The following is a 19,452-nucleotide window of genomic DNA, read 5'->3' as shown; positions in this document are numbered from 1 at the left end:
TGAATTATCCCAAATTCCATGGATTTTTAATCAAGGACATAATGAACGGCAGGGCAATTCCATCTTATAGACACATCCATCATGTGTCACAGGCTGCTGCTTTGCATAAAATCTAAATTAAAGAACTGATCAAAACAACTATTTCTGGTCACAGACGAATCAACAACGTATTACAGCTGTGATCACCTGAGACATAAGCCCCATTTCTGTCACTCAGCTCACAAATTTATAAAGGCTGTCAGTATGTTTGATCCCAAACAAGAATGCAGACTAGACATGACAGCCCTCCCACTAGACTTATTTCCAGGTTTTGATGAGAAATGTAGATTCGAGCTGGGCGATTATAAATAATTTGTGCTAGAAAAGGGCACTGCAATGGCACTGGATGAATTCTGGGATGTAGCTGAAGAAGTATCTCCAAATCTTAAAAGGCAAAAAAAAAACCAAAAAAAAAAAACATATTTTTAAAACAGTACAATATGTGGTAACAAACTCTGTTGATGTAGAAAAATTAGTCTCTTCTTATGGACATGATTTCACCAAAATAACCCTAGTCTTTTGCTGGAACTGTGTGCAAGATATTCACCACTTTTATTTATCATTTTTTAATGCGTCTCTTCTGAAAGCTATTTTATTATTAATACTATTGATTAAACTATTAATATTCAAGTTAAATGTTATGCAACAACAATTATGTTCTAATCTTTAATGCTTTCCCCTCATTTTCATCCCAATATGCAATGCACAATCACATACACAGTTCATACTGCAATCTCCACCAATACAGGACAGTGTGGACAAGCAGGCACTCTCCTCCAAAGCACGTGATGCTTCTTTTACCAACACAGCTAACAAGCCAAGCCTGCACAGACATGAGTAAGAGAAAGACACTGCATGTGCAGCTTTAGTAAGCAGACTGTGGGCCGACATGTGACCAGCAGAGGTTGCTAGAGAGCGATGACATACAGATGCTGACTGACTGAACCATCCCTAGCTGTGGGCGATCACATTGTGTGCTATTAAAAATAAAAGTATTGTGTGTGTGTATATATACACACATAACTACACCCCATGTGATAAAATTAATACAGTTTCATATGAAAATAGTTTTAATTTTAATGACAACTGCTGCTGATGTGAAGTAGAGCATACAAATAAAAGCTTAACTGTGCACATGGTTTTTGTTTTTGTTTATTTTGTCTGGCTAAGTGAACCACATTCCCAGAACAAAATGTTCCCTGCTAGTCATATTAGTCAGAGAAAGCATGTAGGCGGTTATTTTACTACATGGGATTGGGACACAATTAGAGTAATAGGATCATATTTCACTGGCAGGTGTGTCTTGGGAAAAGAAAATGAGCTCTTCTAGGTCACTGTGCTTGCATCATCTTGTCCCACTCATCGTTATTCGACCAGTCCACACCAATGTGGCCCAATCCAGAAACAGTAAATATATTGTTGATGATGATTTTCAGGATGATTATGGTTATTGATCCGCATTCATACTTTATATGTACTTTATTGAAATGTTGAGGCTCATTAACATTTGGTATGTATCGATAAATGAAATGTTATGTCAAAAACAATTTTCACTCAACAGCAAAAACCAGAGGAAAAAACTTATGACTTGATGTCATTAAAGAAAAAAAACGTTTAAAAAAATTGCACTCTTTTCTTTTGGAATCAGATAATTTTGCAGTATCAGCGCCAGTACCTAACTAAACCCTAACAAATCCCCCCTTATTAAACATGTATAGTTATCACCTTTGACCTGAGGGTTCAGTAATTTTGTCTGTCTGGGGCACAGTATTGGTTTTTCTACATGTCAAGGTCATATCAAAGTGAATAGAGTGTAGTTTGATAACATGTTTCACTTGTGACATGGTGATGACATTTTCTTGTTAAAGAAACAGTTTTGTGATATATATTTTTCTTTTCTTTCAGTATTTGGGATGTATAGAAGTTCTTCGTTCAATGAGATCACTAGATTTCAATACAAGATCACAAATAACCAGGTAAGACAAAAGGGTTATTTATAGCATGTTCTATCTTTTAATGAAGCTGTGGGTGGAAGTAATTAATCACAAAATAACCGACAAAAAGCCATTGCCTGTATCTACCATTGTTTTTATTGAACAGCAAGGCGATCTATGCAGGAAGGCTCTGAGGCAGAGACATTTCTGAATACAGTGTGTCACATCCATTTTTCTGCATGAGTTACTGGAGTCAGCATTAACATGTGTCCAGGGTCTCACAATATGGCTCTCAATTGACTGCAAAGAACTGTGCAAGCCGATTGACTTCAGTAATAGTCTTCCTTTGCAACAAGAACAAAAAAAACATTCTTCATCTGCATTTGTTTTAAAAATGTGCAATCTTATAACCCAGAATAGCATCTAAAAGGGATATCCAAAATGTATAAAAGTTAAAAGTATGGAATAATCATACAAACAGCTTATAGTCCACATTGTAGTGCTACGTTTCCAGAAGTTAGGTGCTTTTTCAACAGCAGAATGTGAGAAAATCTATTTCTTAATGGTGCAGTATGTAAGTTTGCTGTGGACCACTTTTGTTAATATTTGGGTAAATTTCCCTCACATCCTGACAGATATCAATAAATTAAAGGTCTAAAAAAATCTGGTCTCTCTGACTGCCCCAGGTTCTGAAATCAGCCATTCCAAATTTTACAGTGCCTGAATCTTATCAACCAATCAGGACAGCTCTCTGCCCTGCCTGCTTGTCTGTCAAACCTGTTGCTAGTTCACTGCACTGCCACAGAAGACAGGGTGGGTGGGGCTACACAGATAAAAGCAGAGCAGAGGTAACATTACTGCAGAGACAGCTAGTGCTAAAGCTATACCTCCAAATTAGGGGGTGGATGGAGATGCCACTGTTTGTGTTTGTGTCTGTATTTGTTCAACCAACAAAATTATTTGTATTTGTTTTTGTATTTGGATAAAATTTTAGCCAGTTCTGGGTGTGTCATTAGCCAATAACCTGTCTGTAATGTTTTAACTCTAGAAAGGCCAGGTTTTTTCTACCTACTGCCATGCAATGACATATACAATGTTGCATCGATTCTGCACTAGCAGCAACCTAATTTCATAAAGATTCCAAAACCATATATTGCAAAACTATATTATTGAAATAAAGGGCACAGACGAATCAATTTCAACGTCTGTATTTCTATGTTATAGCGGTTTTGTATCGAGGCATGAACACAGAAAAAAGCTCTAAATTGTGCATGACAAAGCATAGAATTAAAAAGTAGTTAAAGAAATACAAAGTACTACTTAAAAAAGTTATTTCTTTGATTGTAATGAATTCAACACATTTCTCACTCCCTTCTCCTTTGAGTACGCCTACGCAGAGCATACGCTCTGTCACTCTACTCGTCAATTCCTCAGAAAATATGCAACTTTGGTGGTTTGCTAGGACTGCACGCACGCAAATCGGTTACATTTCACGCAGTTCTCATGTAGCTACGCTAGTCAGTTTATTCGAAGTCTCAATTTCAGTGAAAACCTGAAAATATGACTGATGGCAATAAGCTGTTAGATAGGTTCCGAAATATGCAAAACTCTGGTGCTGTCATTTTAAACAAAAAGCCAAGATGAAACCCTTAACATGACAAAAATATAATTTAATAAGAAAAAACATCAGTTTACGTGAAATTGACCATAGCGATTTATGACTGATTATAAAAGAACGGGTCACATAATCTGTCCTCTCTCTCCAGTACTCAGATGTCACTCATTCATGTGTTTGGAGGGAGTGGCTTTGGAGGGACAGCTGAGGGGAGGGGGGTCAGAGGGGTGGAATGTTTTTCCAAACTCCAGCTGTCTCTTGCTCGTTTCTCCAAACTTACATTCTGCACCTCTAAATGAAATTTAAAAGAATTTTGAGAAAATTAGGAGAATTTTTAGAAAATCTGTCTGTTTTGAGGGAAACCAAACCTTTTCTGTACTTCTCTATATTTTCTCTGTTGTCAAAAATACATTTGAATATTATGAGGATGCATGTTAAACATGATTTTGAGATTTTCAGTTTATTTTTTTAGCCCTAAGTGGGTCAAATGGGTGGGGATTTTGCATTTCCCATCTGTGTGCCACAGTTCTTTCCTTGCATTTGGTAAAGATCTGTCTCCTGGATCTAAAGATATGAGTTGGGAAAAAAAATACACATCAGCATTTAAGCAGCTTCTTGAACACAAGTACGTTTGGCTGAAAGATAATGCTACTTATGACAGCGGCGAATGGTGTAAGTGGCCAGGTCCGTTTTGGGAAATTGGGACTGAAGGTAATTTCGATTTTATTTTATTTACATTAATTTGACATCCACATGCCCACTGACTCCCAATAATTCTCTGCTCTTGCTCAGAATTTGAGTTAGCTTGTGAGCATTTTAGCAGGAGTTTCTCATTAACATTCCATCACTAGCTGACTATAGCTGTCTCCAAGCAACATCTGACAACAATGCTGATTAGACTGAAATGTGCAAGACCAGTAACCATCCTGAGATGTTTTCTTCCTGTTAGTTTTAGCCCTAATGGCATCCGGTTAAGATCTGATTACAATGATTGGGCCTCCTTCACAAAACACATGTACAATCAGATTTCATTATAAACTGGGCATAAGAATGTTTTCATGACCATTTAAGCATTCATCATGTTTTTCTTATCTGAATTTGTTCTTTGGTATGATACAGAGGAGGTATGATACTTTCGTACGATACAGAGGAGGAGTCAATTTAAGTAGTTAAGGTCCTCATATTAACAACCAAATGTTTTATCAGTTAAATCAGGCTTATTGATTATTACTGCATTAATTGACCTAGGTAATCATCATATGTGGCCTTTTGACCTGAAAAAAAAAGAAATTCTGGAACATTATTGAAATATTGGTTGTTCTGTGTGTACAGCAAAGCAAAAAGACAAGCTGACAGAGCTTGTTAAAGAACTACAGAGAACTAGAGACTGTATGGATATTTAATGTGCTTTATCAGTTTAGCCTGATCCTTAAGAAGTGGAGAGATGCTGTATGAACTAACATGATACGTGATCAATGGTCAACAGTATTTCCATTCCGATTCTATAATTGGTCAGCAGTCCCAGTAGCCAACGTGACCCCACCTCATAAGCTTTTTTTCCCCTTTCCACACACAACTTGACTTTTGTGCTAGCTTAGAGGTGCCAAATTGAGATTTAAATCGGCTGAATTTTGAATTGGATCTGAATTGTCTCTTGCTTACTGGGGCAAGTTTTGGAGCAGTTTTAAGCAGGCAAGGATCATCGTTCAACCGTGTCAACATTTCAATTCTCAGTAAATGCGTTTCATGGGTGATACAAAATTTGGGTTAAAATCTGTATAAAAGATGAAATGACAATGAAATATACTACATATAAAGCATATATTAATTTGTGTGAATGATAAAGTTTGTATGACTTGTCAGTGTTGCTGTGTAATTTTGTGAATGAGATAGGGTACCAATGTCCTTGTGCATGCTGGGAATAATACTTAAATTATTTCTGTCTCAGAATTCGAAACCAGTGGATGCGTTTTAGCAGCTAGATTATGTTTGGTATCTTCTTTTATGCTGCGTTATCAATAGAACTGACAAAAAGCATTTAAAAGCTTAGCAAAAAATTTTAAAATCTATGAGCGAACTATGGTATTACTTCTAGTGAAGAAAATGGGAGTTATGTGAATACTGCATAAAATCTATTTTTGCATTACAGAAGTCCATATGTTGTGTTATTATGACTGCTCTATGCTACCAAAATATGAATATCCAGTTAACCACTGTCATTCACTTCTCAAGGTCTCACTGCTTCTCTCTTTCTGCCCCCCAGGGAAGCCATCAGTTCGGTATGTGAGGCTATCCCAGGTGCCAGAGGAGTGTTTCGTAAGAGAAAGGTACAGAACGAGGCTGACAGTGCTGAAAATGCTGATCTGCAGGGGGGCTGTGGTGTATGGGACTGCGTGGGCGTAGATGCAGCCTACAACTCAAAGGCTGGGAACACACACAGTGTACCCAATGAGTCATGTAGTGCAAAATATCACTAATCAAAGGCAGTATTTTCCAGCATCCAGACTTGCAAAGCACACCATTGCGTAGCACTGATCAGGACTAGGGCCTTAAAGGGGTTGTGTGTTCACAGGCTGGCTGCATGTTTCCAAAGTGAGACGTTGCTACTACCTTTGGGTACAGTAAATTGACCCTTTATGGATTGGTTCAGATAGGATTAAACATAAGCTATGCACAACAGATTTATTTTGATAGCGGTACCAAGCAAGTGAATAACAGCGAGAGCGAGGCTGTAACATGATGCTGATTCTCCCTCCAGCCTCCCACCAAAGCCCTCTCCAGTATCCTCGGGAAGAGCAACTTACAGTTTGCAGGAATGAGCATCAACCTGAACATCTCAACCAGCAGTCTGAACCTGATGACACCTGACTCTAAACAGGTAGCCAGGCTTTTAATGGTTCATAGCTAGGTTGATCACAAGACTTAATACTTTAATAATTACCATAATGCAACATTGTCCTTGTGGTTAAAGTATTTTAATATTTTATTGTGTTTTTTTATACTGATTTTTGTTTTCTATTCATATGAAACCTGTGATGTAACACACATGTAGTAAGCAAATATAAACATAACATACTGTTCCCTACTGTCATCGACTATACAATGACTAATAAGCACATTACTCTAGGAAATCGCAGCAAATTAATCACAGCTTATGTGAACAAAAAAATATCTTTTACTCAAATAAACATGCAATGGAATTGCTATCCATACAGTGCTCGCCATAATGTTTGGGACAAAGTCACTGTATATTTTGATGTGCATTGCCAGACTAAAATCATTGAATACTTTTATATTCTTTTCATCCAACAGATAATAGCAAATCATCATATGCAGTCAATTTCGTTTGCATCTGGTGGAGATCCGGTAAGACTTTTCTGACTGCTGCCATTTTTGATTGGGGTAGGGAGATATCCTACTCAGTTTCCTACAGTCAATCAATCAGTCAAACATTTGGAAGTGGATAGGTGTATCGTGCTACCTGGACACTTAGATCAGGCTGTACCTCAATATTGAGTGGGACAGCAAGTATGAAACAGGTTAGGGAAACCTCTTTTGGGGTGAATGGTGACTTTGAAGCTGCTACAGAGTTCAGTGGCTGAGATGAGGAAAAACTATCCTGCAAGCTAACAGTATACAGGTCACTCCATTAATAGACATGTACCTCAGTGGTGAGAATGAAAACATTATTGAAATAAACTGTCTTAGTTCACATATGGTTTTGGTTTGCAAGACAGTTTTTAAGTGAGGGTCTGAACTCTGTTTTGGAGATAAAACAAAAATGGAACTTTTAAGTAAATATATAACATCACACTAGCATTGCAGTTGCTAGAGTGACCAGGATAGTGTTGGCTTATATTTTTATATAACCATGCAGTGATATTTTGGTCTTAGTATGTGTTTCATGCTTTGGAATGATGTTTTGTAGCACAGTGTTGATTTACACTCAATTGTCTTTGTGTTATTGCAGGACACTACGGATTATGTTGCCTATGTAGCTAAAGATCCTGTTAACCGAAGAGGTACTCTTTTTATTGTCTCACAACTTTGTTTTTTTCCCCTGTTCATTATCATATATAACACAGCTGTATATAAATTACATACTTGATATCCAGTGTGAAACAAAGTGGATACATAGTTTATATTTTAGTTAGTTCTAGTTTTTTACTTAAAGTTTTTTAAAATTAAGTTTCAGATATTTACGCTGCAAGCTAGTCATCTACAGAAGTTCTCGCTAGATTACTACTTTTTTGAAGAAAAAAAAATCACTCACGTTCATGAAACAATACAAGAAAAAGACATTGCACTTAATGAAAGTAAAAACTTGTACAGTAGGTTTAATTTACTGTTAGGGTATTACCAGTGCTTAATTGGTTTCTGAAAGCCTGTGTGATTCCCTTCTGAAGCGTGTCATATTCTGGAGTGCTCCGATGGTCTGGCTCAGGATGTCATCAGCACCATCGGTCAGGCATTCGATCTCCGCTTCCAACAATACCTGCAGTGTCCCTCCAGCAAGCTTCCTACCTTACATGATAGGTGGGTCTGATATACGTTTTTCTCTGATGCAGATATTTAAGAGGAATTTAATTGGTTCAGTAGGTGACTGAGAGTTATGTGGAATGGTTCTTGGACACTGGGTTAAACTGTAATTACAAGTATTTCAAAACATTGGAATGCCAAAGTCACTTAATACGGTGATGGGATGTTACGATATTTGATTTAAGTGACTGTTCTCACTCCAGGTTGAAATTTGCAATCAGCTGATCTGCGGTTGCTTGCCTGTTTTGGCTTGCACTTCAAAATAATGCATGAGCAACATGCTCTTTTGAATAGGCCCTTTGATGAGGATATATTTTTCTTGTCTTCCATACTGACATCACCTTAGACAACAAGTTGAGCTGTCTCTGTCTTATGATCACTGAAACTTGTGCTGAACACACCCCAACAATTACCCTTCTTTTGAAGTTGCTGAGGTCTAAGATCCATGCTAGCCATAATTATAGGCAACCAGGCCTGTCCAGAATTTTTATATATCCTTTGCATGCTTGGGTATTATTGGATTAATGGATGAGCCACTCCCATGTATGGGTCTGTAATTTGAACATAGTACTTTCTTATTTACCCAGGTGCTGCCATTTTTTGTTCACTACCTGTATATTTTTAACGATAGAAATTTTAAAAATAGAAATATAAAACTGAAGATTTAGTTTCCACATTGAGCATTTTTAATGCTTTATGTTTGTGTTATTTGACACAGTCTTTATAGCTAATAAAAACAGATTTATGATAATACATATGTTGTATTACTGTATAGCTGTGATTTGGTATGGATAGAAAAGAACTGCATGAACATGTAAAAACAATCACAATACCATGTATTTATATGGGGTTACATTGTAGTGTAGGGGTTAGGGAACTGGGCCTGTTACTCAAAGATTGCTGGTTTAGTGTCAGGGGGGAAATAACCTGGCTGCATGAACTTGGTGTCAGAAAACAATTTTGTGGTAGGTCAGCTTGGCTATGTGGAAATGCTGTGCTTAGTTGAGCAAGCTTGTTGCCTATGAAAAAAAGAAGCTGGGCGTGTCAGTGTGACACTGGCTAAATTTCTCAGTCAGATTTGAGGTAAGATTCACCAAGAAGTCAGCTATGCTGTGAGCACAGTCCTCCGTGTATTCCATGTCTCAAAAACCTTGACTTTTTAGGAGAGGCAGCAGCACAGGTCTCCTAAATTCCACTTCATGGTATCTACTCTTAGTCCACTTCAGTTTTTCTTACACAGAATGCCTTGGTTCATAATATCCTCCCATGACTTCTCCTACCACTGCTATATGGATAATACATAGCTTCTTCTGCCCTTTCCACCCACTGCTGTGTGTATCGCCTCATACAGCAGTCTGCGTCTATGGCATTTCCAGTTGAATAATCAGTTGGCATCTCAAACTCAATCTAGTCAAAACTGGGATATTCTATCTATCAGTTTTATCCTCCCCCTCGCATAGCTCTCCATTACCCTTGATAACACAATGGTGTCTGCATTCCAGACCACCAAGAATCTGTGCTGGATAACAAGCTGTTTTTCACTAAGGATATTGTAACAGTTACCAGGAGCTGCTGATTCTATCTCGGTAATATCTGCGAAATCCATCCTTTTCTACATATGTTACTCAGCTAATTGTCCAGAGCCTTGGGCCATCTCGAATGGACCTTGGAACTGTCTTATGATGCAAGTGCCATGGGGTCCATTAACTCATACAGAACGCTGGTGCTTGTTTTGTCATGTCATGTCTCCTTTTCTCCCACGACTGGTTACCAATTGTGGCCTGAATACAGGGTTCGATTTACAGGAGACCAAGAGGTAGTTCAGCATCTATAGAAACTGCACCTTTTTACTTGAACTCTGTTAGCAAGCTTTATACTTCAGAGTTCATGTCTCTGTCTTTTGCAACAGTCTGAAAAACTGTAACTTTGTTCAACAAACCCTAAAGTTCGAGCAATTATTCCATGTTGAATAATCCTGCTTATACTACTTTTGACGCTGTAATGAAAAATTGATTTGCCACTTAAGCCACTTATCTCCTTAGTCAACCTCACCTACTCTAGCAATAAGGTTATGTTTAGGTTGATATAACCTGATACAATCACTGAAAAAACTGATGTGACACTGCTAACCTGATATCATCTCAGCTCTTTGCCTAACATTTGCCTAAGTGTAATGTAAATGCTATTTGTCTAACCAGCTGTTTAACTGTTAAAATGCTCACTGTACTGGGTTTTACATTTACATTCCAGCATTTAGCAGATGCTCTAGTCCAGAGCGACTTACATAAATGGTTTAATTAACGGTTTTGTAATTAATGGTCTAAGTCTATCCAGCTTTCATCAAAAATTAATAGACTTTTTTAACAGTTTATGAAATTGAATAAGTCGTTTAAAGCCGACTGTTTGTATGATAGCATGCTAAATATGGAGGAGGCCCCGTGGACAGAGGAGGAAGAGGAGACTGCTGAGCATCCTTACTACAACAACATACCAGGGAAGATGCCGCCACCAGGGGGCTTCATCGACACACGACTGAAAAACCAAACATCTGGTCCAGCAGAGGGCAGTCAGGTACAGGAATTCACACAATGATAGTATCCCACACAAAAAGACTGATCAATTGGTATCATTTATTTCTTGTTTGAGTTGAATATTGGATAGTTATTTCTGTGCATTACATAAGCATTGGTGCACAGGTTATCATGTATTATCATGTATATGTGAGAATTCTTGTGGTGATGTATAACCTTTTTAAAAAAAAAAATATTACATAGTAATAGAAGAAACGTAACTTCTTTCAATAGTAATGTATATATATATAGGCAGTTATTGTATTACATATACAATAAGACCTTTTGGGAAAGCTATGACCAAGACAAGGATTTTAGCCTTTCAATTATTCCTTCATTTCAAACCTGTGGTGAAACAGAGAGAGCCTGTTAGTGTCTTTCAAACGTAGATTCACTTCTGCATTTGTAGATATTATAGAAATTTATAATTTCAGAATTATAAGAACTGTAACTGCCTCTTCTTTAAATAATTTGTATTATAATGTTTTATGAATGCTGGTAGCAGTGTTGTGCTTAGCGATTGTCATTGCGCAGACATCACTAAATACTTCGATTTCCTTCTGAATCCTCTAGTAAATTGACATGCTTTACTGTATAATAAGTTTTTAAAGAAATGTTATGGGGAAACAGAAGTACATTTATTATAAATAAATACAACCCTCCTGATTACAACCTGTTCACAAATCTTACGCTAAGGAAATTCCTTGAATTGTCTGTAACAGCGCAAACAAGATTTGTAAAAAATGCACCTGCGAATACGTTTCTCTCATTCTTATCCTGGTTACTCTTGTCTGCAGTCGAGTCCAGCGGTTGGACTAGACCAAACGTACTACCAGGGGAGACACTGTGGGGAGAGCTGGAGTGAGGAAAGGAGGTCCTTGCCTGTTCGACAGGGTAAGAGTTTACCTGGCCAGATGTCCATTCTAGATTCAGTGCACAGTAACCAAGGGAATTCCAGGCAAAGTATTGTAAAGTATTGTAAGTATTTAAGACTGTTGGGGCCTGAGATGAGAAAGAAATTGAGATGTATAGTAGCCTTCATGAAACTACACTGAGGCTGTTGTTTTACTGTATTACAATATTTTTATGATGTTGAGACAGAACAAATCCATTGTTCTTCATGAGAGAACTGTTGGAATACAGTGAAATGAGGTGTTGTATGATATGAACGTGTGAAAAGGTTTTACCATTCAGCTATTCAGAAGGTATTCTTTCTATCACACATTCTATCTGCCACTCAACTTTTTATTTTCAGCTTAGATTCTGTTTTTAACCTTACTTAGTTGTCATTTGTTCTTGTGCTACTATTTATTTTCATTGAGGACATTTCCCATTGAAAATATGATTGTCTCTTGCACCTTAAGAACTGGTATTTGAAGTAATGATTTTTTTGAACTGCCTGATTTTAAATGAAAAATGTATGACTTTCCTGTTGTTGCATGAGCATCAGCTATATAAATGATTCAAATACAGAGCACAAAAAAGTGCTTCAGTTGGTCTGTACTGTAACTTTTGCATTTATAATTTTTGTCTGCATCTAGGTTCAAGTGACATATACAGTCTACCTGAGGGTAAAAGTCAAGTACCAAAAATGGGGGACGTCCCCACTTACGTGAACACCCAGCACATCGATGTCCAGGTCCTGGCAGCGCTGCAGACAGAGTCCGACACTGTGACGGACACGCCCATGGGGGTGGCCAAAGATAGTCCTCGGAAAGATCTGTTCGATATGAGTAAGAAACGACTGTTACCGCCTACCAGCAGCCAATTAAAGTCACGCAGCATAATTGCAGAGGTGTGACGCTTATTGTTTCTGCTTGCTCTCCCTGTGCTTTTTATTAATGTCATTTCAGCAAGAGGACAAAAGCCATGATTTTTTTTTTCAGAGTGCAGTTCTTTCTTAGATAGCTAAATTTAGATGTTTAAATGACATGCACTGTGGTTTTGGACATTTACCTATATGCTATCTTGCCCTATGTATAATTTAGAAGTAAAATTTGTTGCACACACAGTTCATTATGCTTCCGTCAGGGGCTTAATGCATGCTCTTTGTTCAGACTTTGTTATTCACTAATTGAATAAGCATTCCGTTGTTTGGCTTGGGCATTGATTGTTGGAAAGCACTCAGCCGTGGTGACGCAGTCAGCTGCGGGGAATAAAAAACTTTGCTGTTATCCCCAGAGCCCTTTGAAGATGCCATCCTCACCCAGGCTCCGGTCCCAGCGCTGAGCAAGGTTGCCTCCGTGGACAACTCCAGCCCGCTCCTGGTCCGGGCTGCGGCGTTCAGAGCCAACGAGGAGCTGGAGGGGCAGCCGTGGTACCACCGCGAGATGAGCCGCAAGGAGGCCGAGAAGCTGCTGCGGGAGGACGGCGACTTCCTGGTGCGAAAGAGCACCACCAACCCGGGCTCGTATGTCCTGACGGGCGTGCACAACGGGCAGACCAAGCACCTCCTGCTGGTGGACCCGGAGGGCACGGTGAGTCCACCGGGTCTGCACTCTGCTGCTTATTCTCCACAACTACGCACATTCATGTGCTTCTCAACAAGATAAGGGCACAGGATCCATGACCGCATCTCTTATGTACAGTGAGTGGGTGGGCAAAGCAGGTCACATTCACAAGCTAAGGAAATCAACATAGGCAATCAACAGAGGGAAAGGAGTTGAGGGAAATGATCTTATTTTTAACAATGACAGCTGCAAAGTCTATCAAGTAGACTTTCTTCTAGTATTTCTTTCTGTCATGCACATCAACTGATTATGTTTTTACCACTTTTTGGTATTCTTCTTGTTGCATATCCTGCAGCTGTTTCCTTTAATATCTAAAATGTAAACATAATGTTAGCACAGAGAGGTACTAGAGTCACACCGTACGCACCATTTAAGAAACACCTGATGTTTTTTAACATATTCTAGGATGGTGGTACCCAACCCTGTTCCTGGATATCTACCGTCCTGTAGGTTTTCACTCCAACCCCAACAAAGCACCTCATTCAACAACTAGAAATCCTGTTGAACTGCTAGTTACTCAAGTCAGGTGTGTCAAATTATGGTGGAAATCAAAACTGACAGGATGGTAGATCTCCAGGGACAGGGTTGAGTACCACTGTTCTAGGAGGCCCTGTCAGAAATTCATACTGAACCTTGTGTAATGATTCAGATTTTCTCTTCTCAAAAAAACAAAACAAAAAAAAACACACCTAAAATGTAATCTCCTGATCCAAGTAGGTTAAAAAGGCGGTAACAGAAGAAATAAAAAGCAGTCATTGCTGCTCCTGATGAAATAACTGAATGACCATGATGACCATCATCTTAGACCATGGACATATTGCCAAAACAAAACTTTTATATGTGTCTCAATGTGTCTAAAAAGTGTTTCTGTCTTTTCTTTCTGAAGGTGCGGACAAAAGATCACATTTTTGACAGCATCAGCCACTTAATTAGCCATCACCGTGACAACAACTTGCCCATAGTCTCTGCTGGAAGTGAACTGTGTCTTAAACAGCCGGTAGCAAGAAAAGAGTGAAAAGTTATCATGCTGCATTGGAGAAAAAAGTCTTTACTCCTTTCAAACTTGAAACTTGAAGAAGAATACAGAGAATATATTATTGTCACAAATTGCTAAAGATGACAGTGTTTTCAGAATGTGGGCATCTTTTTGGCTGCTTGCAAAGGTGGGGAAAGATTTGTTTCAATTGACAAGCGATTTATAGAACTACTATTATTTTGTTGTGATGATTGAAATTATATATTTTTTGAGGACATGCATAGGTTTAATGAATAGATGTTTATTTGGTGTTTTAAACAAGAGAAAGCAACTGTTAACTGTTTAGATTATTTGCAAATTGACCTCAAGGAGGCAAAAAGAGTATTTTAGAATAACCTAATGTTCTAGTTTTGTCTATGAAGCACAACCAGATTTACACAATTGTTGGTAAGACTTAGAGGAATCAAATATTTGAAAAGGAGTTAGTATTTAAATATTTTAGGATCTTTTATTGCAGCTAGCGTAACAGTTCATTTGGTAACATTCTATCAAATCACTGTTGAATATGCTTTCACAGAGATGTGTATCTGTTTGCTTTACAGTAGTCACAGAATTTTGGGACACGTCTACTTAATCCCCACAGTGCTGTGAATGTGATTTTCAATAAGGTGAAATTTTCTATTCAATACACTAATTTATCACTGCAGTCGCATGACTTGAAAATTAACTGTTCTCGTGGTCATTGTTTGTAGACCTTTAACCCACTGAGAGGTGCTTGTGTATACTCACAGTATTACGCTTTTGAAAACATCTCTGTATCTGGTTTGAAATCCCTCTATAACCCTTACCGGATGTGTAGCTAATTAGGTCAAGGTTGATTTTATGTCATAGTTGATTGATCTTATGGGGCACCCTGGCAGGCTGAATTGTGAATTTAAAAAAGAAAGTACATTCTTTGACAAATATTCACCTATGAATAGCACAATCAAATCACGTGTATGTGTTACCATGTTTAAGTTACAGATTTTTTTTTTTTTTGCATAATCACTAAATTCAAGGGGTTATATTAGAAAATCATTTAAATGAATCTCCTTGATTCACTATATTGATATCTTTATAAAATGTCCTGTATTTAAAATAATAATTACACTATACAACATAAATGGGATTTGTCAGTTTTCACTTATGATTTTTAGGTTGCATATACAGTACTATCTCACAAAAATATATATACATGCTCACACTTCATTGAAGTAGGACCTATGTAATTGCACTGTAGTACAATAAATACTGTGGAAATGAAAGCTACCTGTGCTATATTACTAAGGATGGGGAAGTTAAATGGAGAGTAAAGGTTACTGTAGGTTTATTCAGATAACTTGTATTTCGATTGTGTTTATCAATGCATAAATTGTGCTTCACAATAGCAACTATGGAACAAGATGCACACACATAGTACATAAACAGTAGCTGCACAGTAGTTACAATGAAATTACATAGGTAACATTGCCAGCCAGAACCATACTCTAACCCTGTATACTTACTGTATATGGCAGTGGCAACCAACCCTGTTCCTGGAGTCTACCGTCCGGTAGGTTTTCACTCCAACCCAAACAAAGCACACCCCATTCAACAGCTAGAGATCTTGTTGAGCTGCTAATTAGTAGAGTCAGGTGTACCAAATTAGTGTTCAAATTAAAACCTATGGGAACAGGGTCGGTTACCCCTGGTAAATATGGGGTAGTTCACATGACATGCAATGCTATACAAAGAGACCGTATGGACAACTAAATAACAGCAACATATGAAACTTTTATTCATTTATTATATTTATGTCCTTAGCATGACAACACACACTTGTATTAAATATTACTCAAAGTATTTGTAAATCTTACCAGTCAAATTTATTTTCAAAAACAAATCGCATCATGCCTGTGATAAAAGCAGGGTGAGTATTAGAGTGGATCAACCAGGCCCATTAGGAGTATACATAGACAGAAATAATTATACAAACCCTGCAACAAATTAACCATGTGCTAAATTATTTTAAATGGTTTAAAAATATTAAAATATTAGTCTTGTATTTCTCCTTACAGCTGAACTGGGAATTTAATTCATTATATAGTTTTTGCTTCTTTTTGGGAGAAAAATTAAGCAATGTTTACAAAAAGAAGAGTCAACAAAATACAAAGAAGAAACAAAATACAAACTAATAATTTTGGTTTTGTATGTTGGTATTCTAATTTTCCTACAGAAGTTCTGTCCTGCATGATTTTTTTTTTTTTTTTTTGTGTGAAAAGTATTTTCAGTACTTAACTGAAGAACCTAAGAATAGAGATTCATGGGCACCTGTTATTAACATATCCAATAGAAAATAACTATTTTAATCCTGATATTATGTTACCAAAACAAGTTGATAACTCACGTTTCTTAAAAATACTTTTTAAATTGCACACTTGATCACTATTATTTTGATTGTACTTGGAGTACCAATAGTACTGCTTGCTGTTGGTTACATTTTCTAGCATTCTATACATAGTTTTGTGAAATAAGTTGTATTGACCAGTCTTCAGCGCATTGATTGTTCACGCATTGATTGATCACAGTTCAGATTCTAATCTATGGAACTGAACTTTTATTTTTAATCACTGCATTTTGCACTTGGATGAGAACAGAATGCAATTTGTATATACCTCACAAAAAAGAAAGGAACCTTTACCTGAAACAGAAAGTCACCTGTCTCCTGAACACAACTTTGCTGAAACAGTGTTATCAGATATACGGTCAAAACCAAGGTTAACAATATAGAATTGCCATGAGAACCATATAAAATAAAATGTAACTAAATTATATATCCTGATTTGTTTGATGCAAATCCAGGGTGAAATGATTATTTAACAGTACCCTACTGTTTGAAATACTGTTCATAAACATTTTAATTTTACAGGTTTTTGTTTACCCCTTATTCGTTTCTTCATCCTATACTGTACCGAATGTGCAACCCTGCAGACTACTATCTGAATAGCTTTTGTTCAACATTCACAATGGTTCAATGGATTGTTGTTTCAGATGTCAAAATATATGGGAGCATTAGGAAACAAAATCTAGGTTTTCCAACCATCTGTGAAACCTATTCATTGTGATATTTGCATTTTATTGCAAAACTTGTTAGTGTCTTGCTTTAAAGGTAGTTTCTATTTTTCACATTTCAGTAGGCCACTGCAGAGGGTATATTAAAATCATTGAATGGAAAATATCTTATTGAGCCACAAAATTATAATAGTGGATACACAATGTAAACAATCCAAGAAAAGTATATTTTTAGATATACAGTATCCCTCTCTCTCTCTTTCTTTTTCACACACACACACACACACACACATACACATAAAGAATGTGATAAAAACTAAATGTCCATCCCAGTAGACATTTTACTCACCATGTTGTTTCAAGACATAGTTTTTTAAAAATGTTTTCAATCAGTTCAGTACAATGCACAAATGAAGTACCGTAAAACTTTTTCTTGGACTCTTCTTGACTGATAAAACAAAAAGTCAGTTTGGCATAACAGGTAGCATATTTTCATGGAAAAAACCTAGTGTTTGGGAGTGAGGGAGTTAACAATTACATTGCTTTGCCAGATTTTTGTCCTTGAAAATGTGCCTTTTCATTGTATCAATGGTGTTTGTTCTTTTAAGTGCAATAGCCAAACCTTTGCTGAAGTTCTTCGAGGGCATGCCCATTCATTAAAGGTTGCGCTTTGCAGTGCTAACATATTGCTGCTTAAGATTCAACAGTCCAGTCCCTTTTATCTTTTGAAATATATTTATTCTGAACTTGAACAACAGTGAATAGAATCACTCTCAAATCCTTTGGAATTAAAAAGTGGTTGTTTCCTGAAGATGTTTACAGATTTAATCTTTGGTTGTATGAATTTTCATCACTCTGTAAGACTGTTGGCAATAAAACAGTGAATGTGTATTTTTGTGTTGTCATTTGTTTTATTTATTCAAGCACAGAAATATCCAGAGGAGACTGGGCAGAACTGACAGAGCAGACTCTTTGCTTGACAAGTACCTAAGCCTTACATACATGCTGTCAAATATGTCTAATTAATGGAGACTCTTTTAGTTCATAGAGTCTCACAAGATATTATTCCTTAATAAAGATATATTTCCAATTTTGAAATATACCAAATCTGACCCCCTGAAATAAAAAAAATGTATTAAACTGTTTTGTACACTGGAGGGATGCAAATTATTTGATCAACTTTATTTGTAATATTAGTCCTACAATACAGTACAGAAATTAGACTGCTTTCATGAAGGATGCTTTGTGCTAAATGCCTGTCTTTATTCCAATTGTTTGTACTGTAAAAAACTAAAACAAAACAAACACAAACAAAACCTTACCTTGTGGCCAGGATTATTTTCTGCAAGAACAGAAAATAAAATGATAATAACATTCATGCATCATAAATACCTATGTATACATTTCAGTATGTATACATCTTTAGTAGCTTTGTCTAATGTTATGACCATCTTTGTTTTTTAGGTCATGAAAAATATATAAATCTGCCATCAGAATTTTTTGTCCGTCATGCATTAAATTAAGAGTTTCATATCATATAAGGACATACTGTATCAGAGCAAGTGTTACACAGCACTGTATAGTCCTCATTGACTGCATGAATCATTAATATTTCAGCTTCAGCAACAGATTGAAGTACAGTACATTGCAATGTTATTGACATTTTCCATATGCCATTTAAAATTTGTCAACAACACAAGAAAAAAATAAGGAACACTTACATAAAAACAATGCCAAATTATTTACAGAATATGCAACATTTTTGAACAATCTAATGTTACAGTTACACATCTACGTGTAAATATCACCATGAATGCAGCGCACTGTACAAACACATTTATGATGCATGCTTATACTCTTACAAGCATATGTGCCTTTCACAGGGCCGGCCTGTGGCATAAACGGTCTATGCGGTTATTTAGGGCCACAACCGCTCCAATGTTTATCTAAGGTAAATAATGTTATTTTCGGAATTACGTTATTCATCCTGTATCGCGGAACTAACGGTTTAGGTCCACCAAAATCCTAGGGCAGGCCCTGGCCTTTCATATTCCTTTACTTCCTTAATTTACTTCCTACCTCTCTAGGATCCCAGTGCCACATTTGAAATGAATTCATTTTAAATGTTCTGCTCTGTTCTCTTTGTTATAACTTTAGTGGGCCACATTCTTAATTTTAA

At 37.0% G+C, this 19,452-nt stretch overlaps 1 protein-coding gene across 2 annotated transcripts in view; it reads left to right on the top strand.

The window, feature by feature from the left end:
• Nucleotides 1–18,164, top strand: part of shc3 (SHC (Src homology 2 domain containing) transforming protein 3) — a 30,019-nt gene extending 11,855 nt beyond the window's left edge. For both annotated transcript variants that reach the window (XM_064308178.1, XM_064308177.1), the window contains 11 exons: nucleotides 1,945–2,015; nucleotides 5,852–5,915; nucleotides 6,347–6,466; nucleotides 6,901–6,954; nucleotides 7,559–7,610; nucleotides 7,995–8,124; nucleotides 10,542–10,698; nucleotides 11,495–11,591; nucleotides 12,239–12,430; nucleotides 12,879–13,174; nucleotides 14,094–18,164. In XM_064308178.1, the coding sequence (XP_064164248.1) occupies nucleotides 1,945–2,015; nucleotides 5,852–5,915; nucleotides 6,347–6,466; nucleotides 6,901–6,954; nucleotides 7,559–7,610; nucleotides 7,995–8,124; nucleotides 10,542–10,698; nucleotides 11,495–11,591; nucleotides 12,239–12,430; nucleotides 12,879–13,174; nucleotides 14,094–14,222 (1,362 nt within the window). In that variant the 3' untranslated portion in view covers nucleotides 14,223–18,164. The remainder of the gene's footprint in view (nucleotides 1–1,944; nucleotides 2,016–5,851; nucleotides 5,916–6,346; nucleotides 6,467–6,900; nucleotides 6,955–7,558; nucleotides 7,611–7,994; nucleotides 8,125–10,541; nucleotides 10,699–11,494; nucleotides 11,592–12,238; nucleotides 12,431–12,878; nucleotides 13,175–14,093) is intronic.
• Nucleotides 18,165–19,452: the final 1,288 nt, after the last annotated feature.

This window comes from Anguilla rostrata, chromosome 14 (assembly GCF_018555375.3).
Source record: "Anguilla rostrata isolate EN2019 chromosome 14, ASM1855537v3, whole genome shotgun sequence".
Lineage (NCBI taxonomy): Eukaryota > Metazoa > Chordata > Actinopteri > Anguilliformes > Anguillidae > Anguilla > Anguilla rostrata.
The sequence above is the reverse complement of the archived record's forward strand: the minus strand, read 5'-3'. Positions and strand labels throughout refer to the sequence as shown.